The sequence below is a fragment of the Henckelia pumila genome, chromosome 3 (assembly GCF_033568475.1).
Source record: "Henckelia pumila isolate YLH828 chromosome 3, ASM3356847v2, whole genome shotgun sequence".
NCBI lineage: Eukaryota > Viridiplantae > Streptophyta > Magnoliopsida > Lamiales > Gesneriaceae > Henckelia > Henckelia pumila.
Window position 1 is genome coordinate 41,659,094 of NC_133122.1, and position 16,607 is coordinate 41,675,700.

At 37.2% G+C, this 16,607-nt stretch overlaps 1 protein-coding gene across 4 annotated transcripts; it reads left to right on the plus strand.

Moving 5' to 3' along the window:
* Positions 1–572: 572 nt before the first annotated feature.
* LOC140890460 (isoamylase 2, chloroplastic) lies at positions 573–4,562 on the plus strand. Of its 4 annotated transcripts, none has more exons than XR_012152194.1 (4): positions 573–681; positions 916–3,838; positions 3,945–4,100; positions 4,269–4,562. XR_012152194.1 is itself a non-coding variant. In XM_073298255.1 (2 exons), exon 2 carries the CDS (start codon positions 988–990, stop codon positions 3,526–3,528), a length of 2,541 nt encoding a protein of 846 aa, XP_073154356.1. In that variant the 5' UTR covers positions 573–681; positions 916–987; the 3' UTR covers positions 3,529–4,209. The 4 variants fall into 4 exon arrangements, 1 of the variants encoding a protein (XP_073154356.1); XR_012152195.1 differs by having other exon boundaries at positions 916–1,477; positions 1,721–4,100; XR_012152193.1 differs by having other exon boundaries at positions 916–4,100.
* Positions 4,563–16,607: the final 12,045 nt, after the last annotated feature.

Genomic DNA, 16,607 nt, shown 5'->3' on the forward strand with positions numbered 1-16,607 from the left:
GCTTCCGTTGACTGAAACATATAAGGCAATTGCTGGACGATATTAAAACAAAAATGTTGCCGGATTTCATTTTTAAAGTTATCTAATTTGCAGCCAAGGTCCCAAATTTGCGATGATTCGTAACTTATCTGACACCAAGATCTCAAATTTAAGACGAGATTTTGGGTTCGAGACTCAATTATAACAATATCTTTCCCCAACTCAAAAAAAATTATCTAATTTGAAGCCAACATAAATAATTTTCGCCCTTTATCATAAAAGAGGAAAATTAGCTTTTTCTTTTTTTGTTTTGAAGAGTAATAAAATAGCTTTAGAAGCACTTATCCATATTGAATTATCTGGATTGTGAATTTTTCCAACCACCACAATAATTACTTTCATATCTTAATTATTTAATAAAAAAAAAACGATTCTTTTTAGTTTATAAATAATACCAAAAATCCAATTCATTAATATGTAATTTAATATTGTTACTTAAAATATTTATTAAATTAAGGTAATCAATTAAAAATCATGGCCATGTTATATATATATATATATATCAATTTTATCTGACGATTTTTTTGAAAATTGAACAACGAAAGAGACCGGAAATCTTTCCGCAGTTGCTCCATTCGCCGATCTCGCTTCTTCAGTTCATCCTCTGCTCTGCTAATGGCGCTTGCGACTCCATTGTAGAAGGTATTTATGCAACTTTAATTCTCACGCGATCATGAGTCACCCCAACCGACGTCCTGATTTTGATTTAAAATTCATAAGCAATTTGCTTTCGGAAGAAGCAAACAAAAATGTTGTGATATTATGCTTGCCAAACTGCTTTGGGACACCAAAAGACTGAATTTTTAATAGTTTGATGATCATATTGTGCATACAGCCCATAAGTTTGATATATGACCCAGGTTCATCATTTTGCAGGAAAAAGAATGACAACCAAGTGAATTATTTGGCCGCATTCCAATTTCACTATTTCATCGTTTCTGTGTCTGAATGACCATGCTTCCTGTACAGTATGCTTGCCCGAGTTGTGGAGCTTTTGAATCGTCTGATCTGTTTGCTGTCAATTTTGGGAAAAATGTGAGAAGGGTTACAAGGGATTTAGTAAAATTTGATCTAAAACAGAAAATAGTCAAAGGTGGACTCATGAAATCTGGTGGGAGGATTTCTCTGGAGCATCATGTGATGAAGGCATTGGCCACTTCAGACGTTTCTGTTGTTCGAACCACGGAAAAAGTAGCATCTTATAGATTTAGGACAGAGATTGGTGGTCAGTTGAAGGTGGTCGTTAGAAAGAAAAATAACAAATATGAAGTACATGTTGAAGTCTCCACCTTGCATGGAGAGGGAGATGGAGAGCTTATTATGAGCTGGGGCCTGTTCAGATCTGAATCATCAATCTTTATGCCGCTGAACTTTCAACAATCAAGCACTGATAGCAAAGATAACGTTGTCGAAACCCCATTCATCAAAAACTCTGGAGGTCAATTAACTGTTGTGTTGGATTTTGATGCAAGTTTAGCCCCTTTCTATGTTTCTATTCTATTGAAGTCTTCTAATCTTAAAATACCAACAATTAAAAGCCACAGGAAAACTAATTTTGTTGTGCCGGTAGGTTTCGGTTCTGGACGCCCTTTTCCATTAGGTCTTTCTTTCTTGGATAATAGATCCATAAACTTTGCCTTTTTCTCAAGCAGTGAAAGTGTTGTTCTATGTTTATATTCAGACACCACAGCTGACAAGCCTGCTTTAGAGATTGACCTGGATCCATATGTCAATCGGTCTGGTTATATTTGGCATGCTCTCATAGAGAATTCTCTGCCCTTTGTCAGCTATGGTTATCGCTGCAGCAGTGGTATTGCCAACAGACGGAAACATGTTCTCTTGGATCCATATGCTAAGGTTATAAAGGACTTTGGTGTGGGTTTAACTCGAAAATGGCTTGGAAAATTGTGCGAGGAACCTCCGTTTGATTGGGCTGGGGAGTTCCGTCCGAGCTTACCTTTGGAGAAACTTATTGTTTATCGATTAAATGTTACCCGTTTTACGAAGGATAAGTCAAGTAAATTACCTGCCAATGCTGCTGGATCTTTCTATGGTATTTATGAAAAATTGCACCATTTCAAAGATCTTGGTGTCAATGCCGTCTTATTAGAGCCAATCTTCCCTTTTGATGAGCAGAAAGGACCCTATTTTCCCTGGCACTTCTTTTCTCCTGGAAGCTCATATGGACCTTCTGGTGACCCGAAGGTTATTGCAAAGTCCATGAAAGAGATGGTTAAGAAGCTACATGCTAGTGGAATTGAGGTTTTGCTCGAAGTTGTTTTCACCCATACTGGTGAGGACGTGGCACTGAGAGGAATTGATGATTCATATTATCACGCCGAAGAGGACTTGAAATCTGAAAATATGCTGAATTGTAACTACCCTGTCGTCCAACAAATGATCTTAGAGAGTCTCCGGCATTGGGTGGTTGAGTATCACATTGATGGGTTCTGTTTCATCAATGCATCTTCACTCCTGAGGGATAAACATGGTGAGTTCCTTTCACGCCCTACTTTGGTTGAAGCTATTGCTTTTGATCCATTACTTTCGAAGATCAAAATAATAGCAGATTCTTGGGATCCGCATGACATGGAGACAAAAGAAGTAGTGTTCCCTCACTGGAAACGGTGGGCAGAAATGAATGGAAATTTTTGTGTCGATGCAAGAAAATTTTTAAGGGGTCGAGGTTCCATAAGCAGTTTAGCAACACGATTTTGTGGAAGTGGGGATATGTTTTTGGGTGGTCGAGGCCCAGCATTCTCATTCAATTTTATTACCAGAAATGTTGGACTCACTATGACAGATTTAGTTAGCTTTAGTAGCGAAGAAGTAGCATCTCAGTTGAGTTGGAATTGCGGGGAAGAAGGACCAACAAATAAGACTTCTGTGCTAGAGCGGCGACTTAAACAGATCCGTAATTTCCTTTTCATATTGTTTATTTCTTTGGGTGTGCCAGTTCTCAACATGGGAGACGAATGTGGTCAATCTTGTGCAGGTTCCTTGGCGTATGCTGACCGGAAACCTTTGGATTGGAACTCCTTGAGATCTGGCTTTAGTATTCAGATCACACAATTTATTTCATTTTTGTGCTCATTGAAAATGAGACGCAGTGATCTTCTTCAGAGGAAAAGCTTCTTGGAACAAGATAAAATTGAGTGGCATGGAACTGATCTTTCTCCACCAAAGTGGGATGATACATTATCCAAATTTGTAGCTGTGACTTTGAAGGTTGACGAAAAGTTAAGCCAATCGACTTCGGGTTTTCCAAAACCAAGTGGTGACTTGTTTGTTGCCTTCAACAGTGCTAATCAGTCTGAGGAAGTTGCTCTTCCACCACTTCCAGATAATAGTGCTTGGGTTCGTTTGGTTGATACAGCACTTCCTTTTCCAGGCTTTTTCTCTGTGGATGGTGTTCCTCTTGAAGATGATTTATCAACATATGAAATGAAGTCTCACAGTTGTGTGTTGTTTGAAGCTCAGAGCTTGTAGTTGTGGTCCTGATATAGTGATATGTACCCATGCCATACTTTCATGAGCATTTTATATATACAGTTCTCATTTGGCACTATGTTGCTTTACTAAAGTGCAAATTTATTTTTACTATTTCGTGATCTCTACCTGATTAGCAATTTTTGCAATCTAAGTAAGCCTCTATTTACAGTATACTTGATGTTCTGTGCCAAGTGGTGTAATTCATCATATTTGCTGATGTTTCCAACACTCGGTGATAGATGCTTCTTTTATGCTGACAGCTTAGGATTCTACTGTGATCGTAGATTGAGATATTTCTTTGAAACAGGTAAACATAGCTCGAACCCTTGTGCAGAATCAATGTCTTGAAATTTAGTTATGTTGGACTTCTGATCTTGATAGTGGCTATTGTGTAATCCGTACATAATGTGCAGGAGTGGTGCCTTCTCATCTATCACGTCATGTTTCCATTTATGGCATATTCACTTCTGTGTTTTTATTTGTCAATACAAGATCCAAGTTTTTCCACCATGATTTAAAGGACCCTCTCTGGCAGTTGCTTGCATCCAAACCTGAACCTAGGGGCAAAGGTAAGGAGGCAAGCATTGAATTGCATGGATAACATTATTAATTCCATGTTCTCTCCTTCTGAAATTTTATCTCCGATCTTTGTATATCTCTGGATCTACATCATCCACAACCAATTTGAGTTGACTTTGACATGCGTGTCATGTTATGTTATCCCTTTGTTTGAACAGGCAAAGAACGGAAGTTTGAATGCCGATGCATGGAAGTTTAAGATTGATCTGAATTTCTTTGTAATACTTGTATCTTACATATGCAAACCTTAGCAAAGCTAACACATGGCGCAGAACACAGCAAATAGCCTACGCGGTTTCAGAAATACACCAGATGTGGATACAGAAACTGCAAGTGGCCATTCGGGCATAGCTGTTGCCATGGGTTTAAGAGGAAGCCTTGAGGGGTGGATGCGAGTTACCTTTGAAATTTATAACTTGCTATGTATCTTCATAATTTATGTGTATAGTGAAGAATTATTTGGCCTTGTACAATTTGTGGAGTTTTGGTTTCCACATGAGTGAAGAATTATTTGGCCTTGTACAATTTGTCTGAGTTTTGGTTTCCACATGAGATTTCTAGCTTTGGTACAATGCTACTCTCTTCAGCCCTCCGAGCTGTCTTCCGGAGTATAGCTATACCCGGTACAAAGTTCTTGGCTACTCTCTTCAGCCCTCCGAGCTCGTCTTCCTTCCTCCTCACCTCCTCATTCTCCCACCACTCTGGATGCTTCAAAAGCTCTGACAAGTTGGTTGTGTATACGATTCAACAACAAAATTCATTATGTTGATTTTGCTAATTTCTCGACTCCATCACTAGTTTTATTGCTGATTGCATACATTTCAATTACATTGTCTACTTCTGGTGATGGGTTTGCTCCAATAAAGTTATTGATGGAAATTATTGATAGGAATTGAAATGTAGTTAGACCTGGCCAAGGGCCGGGTTGGGCCCAACGGGCCGGTTAACCGGGTCAACGGGCCAGGCGGTCCGGTCCCGGTTTTCCCTTTGGAAAACCGCCGACCCGGCGGCCGGGTTGACCCAGCGGGTTGACCTTTTTAAAATATTATTTCAAATTTTAAATAATACTATATATTTGATAACCACCCATGAGTGAGATTTGAACTCAAAAAGAAATGATTTTGGAACCTCATTCTTACCATTAGGCCAAGTGTTAATTTGCTAATTGAATGTGATTGAATATAATTAAATTTAATAATATTTTTTTATACAAGATGTTTAAAGCTAAAACGTAATATATTTTTTATTGAGATAAATATAGTTTTTAATATAAGATGTTGAAATATAATATATAATTTTATTGAATAAATATAATAAAATTTTTATTGATATACATATAATTTTTAATATAAGATGTGAAAAATTGAAATGTAATATATTTTTTATTTAATAAATATAATATTTTTTTATTGAACTAGATAGAGTTTATAATATACAATGTTGAAAGTTGAAATGCCATTTATTTTTTTTTGAATAAATGTAATATTATAAGATGTTAAAAGTTGAAATATAATATATTTTCTATTTAATAAATGTAATAGCTTTTTTTTATTGAGATAATGAAAAATTTGATAGATTTTTTAAAGTTCAATTGTACAAGTTTTTTTAATTTTTTTTAAAAAATAAGGGTCGACCCGGACCTGGAATCGCCGGTTACCCGGACCGGCGGTTCCGAGATCGGACCGGAACCGGCCACGGGAGGGCCGGTTAAGGGTCGGTCTATTGCCGACCCGGCCCATGGTCAGGTCTAAATGGAGTACATGTATTGTTGAAGTTGAATAGAAGTTGAATTGTTTGGTTTGTAGATTTTTGTTGATGCAGGGAGTCGGATATTTTTGTTGTAGATCTCTTAACATGAGTCGATCAACATGTGTAGTTTATTCACTTTCGTTGATTAATTTGTTTATTTATGTATTCTATAAATCTTATCATTCTGTTACTTATTTATGATTGTTTTTTTTTAATTTAATTTTTTGCAATAAGAATGAAGGTCATTCGAAGTATTTGGGCACATGCACCTAATCAATGATCAATTAAAAGCCAAATAGGTATCAATCTGGTGGGATGCCACCGATTGTCCACTCCCCAAACTAGACGACATATCAAAAATAAAGAAAACATCGAATCAGTATAAGATGACAATGGGGAGGGGCGAAAACTGGGATGCCTTTCCCGTCCCCGAATTCGAACCCTGTCCTCATACCCGCCCCAATCCCCAGTATTTTTATCGGGGATTTCTCATCCTCATCTCCGCGGGGACCAAGTCCCCCTCCTCGTACCCATATTTCTATCAATGAAAATTATTATTTTAAACAAAATAGTCAAATACTATGTATCAAAAATTTATTAAGATTATATATTGTTTTTAAATTTATCAAAATAAATAAAATATATATATAGACTAATATAAATAGTTTATATGTGTACGCAACATGAATGAGATTCAAATAATATTTTTATGTTATAAAGAGTTACATTATCATAAACGGATGTATTATATATAATGTATAAAAATATATATAAACCAAATAATAATAATAATACTTTTAATTTTAATTTTTTTACAATATTTTAGATTTAATAAAATTTGATAATTATTATTATTATTATTATTATTATTATTATTATTATTATTATTATTATTATTATTATTATTATTGTTATTATTGGGACGGATTCGGGGATTGGGATAACATCCCCATACCCGCCCCAATATATTTCAAAGATTTTTAAAAGTTCCCGAACCCATACCTGAAATACTCCCCTAAATCCGCACCGTTTTGAGTTTTTTCCGCGGGTACCCAAACCTGCGAGGAAAATTGTCATCCCTAAATCAGTATTAAAAAAGTTGGGATACAATGAAAAGATCTTTATTCGTGTATATGGACCTCTCAATCAATTACCCGAGTTGATTGTTCAGGAATTGAAGCATCAAAATATAGAGGCTATAGAAATGTCTGCAAGTGACCGGATATTTTATATTTCATGTAAAAACTGAATTACTTTGGGTTTGTTGTCAAAATATTGGTGTTTGGCACTATTTATTGCTAGTATTTATTATAATATCAAATTTTTTTGTGTTAGATACCTTTTGCGTAAGGATTCATGTGGATATGTTGAATTGAAAGATGAGGCAAAAAGATCCAGCAACATACTGTTTATTTGTGAAGGACGAGAAACATGCAAGCTTATTAAACAAACTCAAATTTAACAAAATTAACATTATATTGGCGTATCCGGATTTGAAACCAAAAATTTGTTTCCTTGTTTGTTCATCGTATACAACATTCTTTTTTCCTGATTTTTTGTGTGGATGTAAGAATATCATCTAGTTTAGGATTCATAGAAATGAATAGGTTTTTTCAGGGAAATGTTATCAACTTTTCTTCCTTAGTGTTTGATTTTAGTTAATGTAATTCTTATGTCTTCTTTCAGTTTACAAGTTAAATTTTTTCTTTCCATTTGCATGATTACATTTAACATGGGAGATTTTGAAGTTTGATGGTTCTGTGTGTAATCTAGTTTACTGGATTATTAAAACTATTTGGCAACCCTTGGTTTGTGGTCAGTGGAACATGATAATAAATGTTATATGATATGAAGATAGTAAATTTATGCTTCTCAATAGAGCAGCATGACTGGTGGAGATAATCGAAAAAAATAGAGCTGCATGTACTAGAGAGGGCCGAAAACAAATCTTTTCCCTTCTACAAAGCTCAAGGGATTATCGGGTGATTGTTAATATAAATTCCTAATTTGATTGGTCCTTCATTTTTACTTCCTTTGGCGAACGGGGGAATCATTGCTACATTTTGGCTAGCGTGTCATGACAGAGATTTCTTGGTATTTTAATTCATTGATTTTGATTTGGATACCTATTTTTCTTAAAGAGAGTTAGTTATATGGCTGGAAATTTGAAATAGACCCTAAATACAATATGCAATCATTGTTGCCTTATTGGATGTCAATCACGAAAGAATTTACGTAGGTCTCCCTCCTTTTGATTTGTTCTTAATATTGATGTAAATTCTCTGCTCAGCTACATTGTAATTGGATAGTTTACTTTTACAAATTTATTTTTGCATCTATGCAGAAAATTTTTCTCGTTTTGTTCTAGCCTGACTGCAAGATGATGCATCTTATTTTAGCTTAGTTATCAAATTATTTTGTGTCTCTCCCCACAATTAGCTTGTGGTTGTTTTGATTGGATGATGGGGAAGACATATAGTGCCCACACTAGTTTTATTAAGTCTGGTGCTAGTTTAAATAGTCAGTATTTGGGGATTGATTTTCTAGCTTATGATCAGTTACTCACTATTTGTTGAAAAACGCGGGTCAAAAATGGGTCTAACGGATCATGAACCGGGTCATATTGTAAATGGGTTAATACTATCTCGAATCTGCTTTCTCGTAACCATAATTTTTTCTCTGGCTTCTTCTCATCCCAAAAAGTCCGCCGACATCGCCCAAACCTAAGGAGAATAATGGAATCTATATTTTGATTCTCGTCTCCTGACTTTACCTTCAGAGATCCCGAAAACACTATCAAATGTATCTGTCCAAATGTTAGATTTTTTATGTTTTTAAATTAAATGAATATGATTCTTTTTGCATATATGTTGGAGAATATTGCAAATGTTAACTTAAAGTATACATTTTCTAAATCTACTAGTTTTCGCCTACAAAAATATTGATGGTCCCGTTCAAAATTTGTGGTTCAAAATTGTGATTTTTTTATATAGTTTTTTTCTTAATAATTGGGTATGAACGATCTTTGTGTACAAAAATTGTAAAAAAAATCAATAAATTCTGAAATGTGGGACGAATGTGTTGATCTATTGGTTATTTGCCTTAGATTGGAAGCCTTAATCCATTAGTGGTTGCGTTTGTTCACCTTCAAGACAAAAGAATAATTTGGTTGTGTTACATACATATGATTCAGCAACAAAATTCATTATGTTGCTTTTGCTAATTTCTCGACTCCATCACTAGTTTTATTGCTGATCATTGTGTAAAGATGCAGAGTGACTATTGGTAAATTGATGAAATTTGCAGACCTTTCAATTGCATTGTCTACTTCTGGTCATAAAGATGGGTTTGCTCAAATAGAATTATTGATGAGAATTATTGATGGAAATTGAAATGGAGTACATGTATTTTTGAAGTTGAATAGAAGTTGAATTGTTTGATTTGTATATTTTTGTTCATGCAGGGAGTCGGTTATTTTTGTTGTAGATCTCTTAATATGAGTCGATCAACATGTGTAGCTTATTTTATTTCATTGATTAATTTGTTTATTTATGTATTCTATAAATCTTACCATTCTGTTACTTATTTATGATTTTTTTTTTATTTAATTTATTGCAATATAAATGAAGGTCATTCGAAATATTCGGGCACATGCACCCAATCAATGATCAATTAAAAGCCAAATAGGTATCAATCTGGTGGGATGTCACCGATTGTCCACTCCCCAAACTAGATGACATGTCAAAAATAGAGAAAACATCGAATCAGTATAAGGTTGACAATGTGGCGGGGTGGGGATGGGACCGGAGAACATTGCATTTAAGACCTGGAGGTGCATGTCCGAATCCTAGGGAGGGCAAAAACTCCCCGCCGCCCTTTTTATGTAGAGACTTATGTCTCTCTCATGATCTTCTCCCCCTGGTTGGGAGTTTTTGCCCTCCCCAGGATTCGAACATGCACCTCCAGGTCTTAAATGCAATGTTCCCTCAATCTTGGTAACACCCGAAAATTTTAAAACGTAAATCCGCATGCATAATTAGGAGAAATTAATTATTTAAATTCTTAAAATAAGGGTTAAATGTATTTATGTGTCATTATATGATTTATATGCATGATTTAATTTATTTTAGCATTTAACCCGCAATTTTAGAATTTCTAGATTTTTGAAAATTTTATTGATTTGATCGCGTAGACGGGACCGTGGACGGACGGGATACCAATCTTTTTAGCCAAAAATATTTTTATGAGTTTTATTAGCCTAAAATAATATTTTAAGGTATTTTGTCAAGAAAATTTTAGTATTTAATTATATATTTATTTAATTGTCTATTTTTAGCCAAAATAAGTCCCTTAATTGACTTTTATTGATTTTTAAAAATAGCCTAATTAATTATTTCGAGTTTAAGGCTTATAAACCAGATTATAAATATTATGAGAGAGTTTTAATTATATTTTATTGTATATTATTTATTTACTTATTAATTTTAATTATTAACTTAATTATTAACCTAAATTACACCCTAAACTATCCCCAAAACCGATTAGAAAAGTCTTCAGCCGCCTCCTTCATCTTCTCCAAGTCTTCTTCATGCCTTTTTCCAGAAAACTCAGCCCATAGCGATCAAGCAATTTTCTTTGAAGATTTTGGTCCATCGTCATCCCGGAGCCCCGTATACGCATCAATCATCGTCCTAGATTTAAAAGGCATGCCTAAATCTTTCATTTGGCCACCATATAAGCTATTATTCATGCATGATGTTTTTATTTCAGAATTTATCATGGATATTTCAATTTTATGCAAGTACGAATTGTTTGATGCATGTTTTTGGTGATTCATGGTTATGCTCACGTTTAAACCAACATGGCTCGGTCCAGGGCTGAAGGCTCGGTCAGGGGTGTCCTAGGGTGCCTTGGGGTCGAGCAGGGTCAGTTGGTTCAGACTGGTTTGGGCCGAGTTCAAGCTGGCGCATGGCTTGGTTCCTTGGCTCGGCAGTTTAGGGTTTGTTGGAAGAGTGGCTTGGCTGGTCATGCTAGGCCATGAACCAGCCCAGCCAAGGCTGGGTTCGAACCGGCAGAACCCTGGGAAGGTCCTACCGGCGACGGTCCGGCCAGTGGTGGCCGGACCGAGGCGGCAGCAGCCCTGTAAAGGCTGCTGCCCGCCGAGTCGTGTGCAAGGAGAGGGGGAGGAGAAGGGCTGGGTCGGGTTAGGTTTAGGGGTGGATCCGGGTCGGGTCAGGATGTCATGGATCGGGTTAGGTCGGTTTGGGTCCGGGTTAGGTGGGCCGAGCTCGAGTATTTTAATTTTTAAGTATATTATGTTTTAATTGGTTTTTGGGTCAAATTATTTGAAATAAAATTTTTTGGGCCTCCAAATAATTTTATTTGGACCTCCAATATTATTTTTAAGTTAGCCCAATGATTTTTGTGGGCTTGTCGGGTTGAGTGACCAACAGTCTGGACCAAGACCATGAAAAATCCCTAAGTCCGAAATATATATTTAATTATTTTAGTGCATGAAAATATTTTAATTATAAGTATATATATTATGAAAATCAATTAAATATATATTACAGACAAATTTTCATGCATTCATGAAATTTTATATGGTTATGATTATGTATGTGTTGAGCAATAAAGTATTTTTTTGATAGAACTTGAAGTAGTGTGACACAGGGGTGGTTATCCAGCATATGAATTAAGCGGTAGTTTACTACCATAGGAGGTGATTTATCACTGCCACGTACGTTGGTTCATGAGACTGATCAGTCGGTATAGTTTGGGTCACACTTACGGATAGAACCAAAGACTGCTTCAAAAATATAAGTGCTCAACTATTTTAAGTATGATGAAGAATTAAGTTATGATTATGATAAGATTATGATAAGTGATTATGGTATGATTATGAAAGTTTTCCATGCTTGCATGTTCATGTATATGTATTAGTATGATGGTGTGTAAATTATTTTAACCCTTGTTATTCAAAAGTAGACATGTTGAGCCCCTAGGCTCACTATGCTTATATGGTGCAGGTGAGTCAGATGATTTCTTTATAGCTCCTACCGATAGTAAGGGTGTATGTGTAACACCCGGTATTTTTTTTTAATTTCGTAAATCCGCCTGCATAATTAGGATATTTAATTATTTAAATTTATGATTTATGGGTTAAATAATTATGTGAATTATTTATGCATGATTTAATTTATTTTTAAGCATTTAACCCATAATTAGTGATTTTTATGATTTTTAGTATTTTTATTATTTAATCGCGTAGACGGGACCGTGGACGGACGAGATGACAACTTTCTAGCCAAATTATTTCATGAGCCTTTTTGGAGCCTTAAAATATTATTTTGAGTTTTATTATCTCAAAATTTTAAGTATTTAATTTTATTTAATTTTAAGGGTCATTTTTATCCAAAATTAGTCAAGATAATGACTTTTAATCACTTTTAAAAATTCCCTAAATTTTAATTTCGGGATTTTCAATAATATTTCAGATTTTTAAAGATTTCTTTTAGAGTTTTGGTTAAGTTATATTTTATATATATATTATATCCTTAATTATATACTTAATTACCCTATTTTCTAATAAACCAAAACCTAACCCTATCCCTACCTCCCACGATAATTCACTCAGCCGACACCCACCCCAACCATTCATCATCTTCTTCATCGATCTTCAGCCCTAAAACTCCATAGAAGATCGGTTTCAAGGTTCCAAGCAAGCCAAGGTCGTCCCGTCGTCCCGAAGTCCTTCCTACACGTGTTAAATCCATATCTACGGTGAAAGGCGTGATCTTTTTCTCATTTTTACGCCATATCAGTATATATATCATGTAAGTTATGGTAGGCATCTAAATCCTTTTAGTATTTTTCAGAAAAATCGATTTAATGTTGTTGTTTGTGCATTGTGCTTCGAATTCATGGCATGCTCACGGTTTCTTTCTCTCCATGCATGGTTCGGCTGATGGCTAGGTCTCCTGGGGTGTGGGTACGTGGTTTGGGCTCGGGTGGCTCGAGTGGTTCGAGCCAAACGAGCCCAGGTGGTCACCTTCTTCACTCAAGTGCTCGGCCGAGAGCAGATTAGGGTTTTGGGTTGGGAAGCATCGGGTTCGACGTAGGGTAAGCATGGGGTTGGAACCATGGTGGGGTTCGAACCGGCAGGACCCTGGGGAGGTCCTTCCGGCGGCGCTCCGGCCGGTCGTGGCCGGAGCAGGGCGGCAGCAGGCGTTGAAGGCCTGCTGCCCAAGCCCTCGGTGGCCGAGAGGGTAGGAAGAGGAAGATTAGGGTTTCGGGTTTTTGGGTGTTGGTGGATCCGGGTCGGGTCTAAAATAATATGGGTTAAGTTAGTTGGGTCCGGGTCCGGGTTATTTTAATTGGGCTCGGGTATTTTTATTTTTAAGTTTTTAAGTTAATTAGGAGTTAAATGGACTAATTAAATTCCCAAAAATTTAATTAGTACCATTTAATTTATTTGGGCTTCATTAAATTATTTGGGTTAATTTAATTATTTTTGGGCTTTTAATAATTTTTATTAAAATTTTTAAGTTGGCCAGAAATTTTTATGGGCTTGGGAGCCCATGAAAGTTATTGGGCCTGTTATTGGGCTTTTGAGCCCATTGGGCCAGGGACAGTGTTATTGGGCCTAATTTAGTCTTAATGGGCTTTGGTTGATTTATTGGGCTAAGTCTTAAGTTAATGGGCTTGCATGTCTAGGGCCAGCAGCTGAATCAAACCATGAGAAATTGCATGTGTCCTGAGTTTATATTTAATTATTTTTATGCATGAAAAGTTATTTGAATATTTATATGATATTAGAAAATAAATTAAATATAAATGAAGGACACACAATTTATTTAAGTACATGCATTCATGAAATCAATTTTTATGCTATGATTGAAATTCTATGGTTGAGCAAATAAAAATATTTTAGGTGGAAATTGAAGTAGTGTGGCCATTTATGTATGGGCAGTTTCTGCCATTTATGTATGGGCAGTTTTCTGCCATTTATGTATGGGTGGTTCGCCACCAGCCTCGTACGATGGTTTCTTAGACTGATCAGTCGCACTATAAGTATGGGTCACACTTACGGATAGGACCATTCGATGTTCAAAAAATAAATGCTCAACAACTCAAGTATGTATGATATTATGTATGTTATGTATTATGTTATTTATGTTTATTTATGTAAGTTATGTTATGAAATTTTTAAGCATGCTCATTCACGTATATGTATGTATTAGTATTAAATTGTTTTAAATTATTTTGAACCCTTGTTAGTATGCATGTTGGGCCTCTAGGCTCACTACACTGATATGGTGCAGGTGAGTATGTAGAGGAGCAGGTTACCCCTACCGGTGGTGAGGACGTATGAGCAGTGCTGCAGTAGCCCCGTGACCGTGACAGCTTCTGAGTCACCATGCTTGAGTCTTATGATACATTTTATTATTTTTATAAGGGTTGAGTTGTTTGGAATATTTTATTAAATAATTTAGTGCATGCACACTTTTTATTTATTTTAATTATGCAGTATATTTTTAAATTATAGGGTTGACTCAGATATTTATTTAATTCATAGAATGCATTTTATTTAAGTATTTAAATTGTTTATTTATTTAGTCATGAATTTATTTTAAGATTTTATTCTGTGCATATATGTATGGGCATATATGTACATATTATATTTAGTAGTATAAAAAAAAAAAAAATTTCCGCATATTTATTTATTATAGAGTTAGGGTCGTTTCAGTTGGTATCAGAGCACGGTCCTTGGAGGGGTCACTACTGCTATGCTAGCTCAGAAATCCATGCTACCGGTCTGTAAGTTTTAAATGTTTATAGTATGATTTAATTTCTAGAATTTAAGTTAGCCTTAATTTTAAACACTTAGTTATGCATGGCGATTTACGTAAATAAATATGTGGTGGTGCAGAATGCCTCCCAGACCAGTGAACCGACGTGGGAGACCTCCACCTCCACCTCCACCGCCACCTCCGCAGCACCCCATGACAGCACTGGAGCAGGCCAGTGCGACGATGATGGCAGGAATTACTGCTCTGTTGGAGCAGCAGGCGGGACGTCCCAGACTGTCCCATGAGGAGGACGTCGCAGAGAGGTTCCAGAAGAAGGGGCCTAAGGAGTTTATGGGGACCACCGATCCTTTGGTGGCTGAGGGATGGATTCGCTCTCTTGAGTCCATCTTTGATTATATGGGGATCACAGACACCGACAGGGTGAGCTGTGCTACGTACATGATGAGAGGTGATGCAGCCCTTTGGTGGGAGGGTGCAGTTCGAGGAGTCCATATACCTACACTGACGTGGGCCGAGTTCAGGCGTATCTTCTACGCCAAGTACTTCACTGAGGATGTGCGCAGTCGCATGATCCGTGAGTTCATGAGTCTCCGTCAGGGAGACAGGTCGGTTGTGGAGTATGTGAGCCAGTTTGAGAGGGGCTGTCACTTTGTGCCCATGATTGCTGAGAGCCCGCAGGAGAAGCTGCGTCAGTTTGTGGAGGGCCTGAAGGCTGAGATCAGGCATGATGTGCGTATGGCAGACGTCTTTACATACGAGTCTGCAGTGAGTAGAGCCTTGCGTTCTGAGGAGGGCCGGAGAGAGATCCAGAGGGAGCAGCAGGGGAAGAGGCAGCTTCAGGCTGCATATCAGCGTCCATCTTCGCAGCCACCTGCGAAGAAGCAGTTTACAGGGCCATCTAAGGGCCCGAATCAGCAGAGGCCTCAGGGGAAGCCACAGCAGCAGACTAGGGGCGGGGCCCCTACTCCAGGAAGATATCCAGTATGTCCGAAGTGTCAGAAGATGCATTCCGGACAGTGCCTTATGGGAGCAGGAGTCTGCTATCGTTGCAAGGAGCCGGGGCATCAGATTGCCAACTGCCCGCAGAGGCAGAACGTCAGTGGGCGAGTATATTTGATGCAGGCAGAGGAGGCAGACCCAGATACCTCCTTGATCACCGATATACCTAACCCCTAGAATATTTTCAATTCTTTGCATTTGTTTATTGCGATTATATCTGAATGCCTGTTACTTGAGTTTAACTATCAGCATGCTAGAATAAGAATTTTGTTTCTTTGTGATTAGAATTAAGGATTGTAGTGTTTTAACCTTGGGAGCATAGTGGTATGAATTGTTGGGAATCTTCTGCGTGCAGGGAGAATTCTAGTTGGAGGCAACTCCACGTTTGCGTTGCTAGATTCAGGAGCCACGCATTCGTTTATCTCCCGAGATTTTATCATACGGATAGGCATTACACCGGAGGTTGTAGACTGTGGTTACGATGTTACCATGCCATCCGGACAGATTATCACTACCACTAGTGTCATCAGGGATCTGGAATTGGAGTTGCAGGGACACTCCATTCGAGCAGATCTAGTGGTTCTTCCATTGACTGGGTTTGACTTGATTTTGGGTATGGACTGGCTATCAGTTAATGGAGCTTCGATTGATTTCCGACGTAGGACAGTGTCAGTGAAGCCAGCAGGAGGTGAGATGTTTACTTTCTTTGCATCTCAGTCTAGCAGTATTCCTCAGACGATATCACTTGTTCGTGCGAGGAAACTGTTGCGTCATAGATGTCAGGGTTTTCTTGCTAGTGTGGTCACTACCTCAGATGTTTCTAGCAGATCTTTATCAGATATAGAGGTGGTACGTGACTATCCAGATGTTTTTCCTGACGATGTTGCAGGAGTTCCACCAGTGAGAGAGGTGGAGTTCAGTATTGAGTTGTTGCCG

Bases quoted from the DNA above. Each gene is read 5' to 3' on its own strand.
- LOC140890460 (XM_073298255.1), top strand. From the start codon at position 988: ATGACCATGCTTCCTGTACAGTATGCTTGCCCGAGTTGTGGAGCTTTT.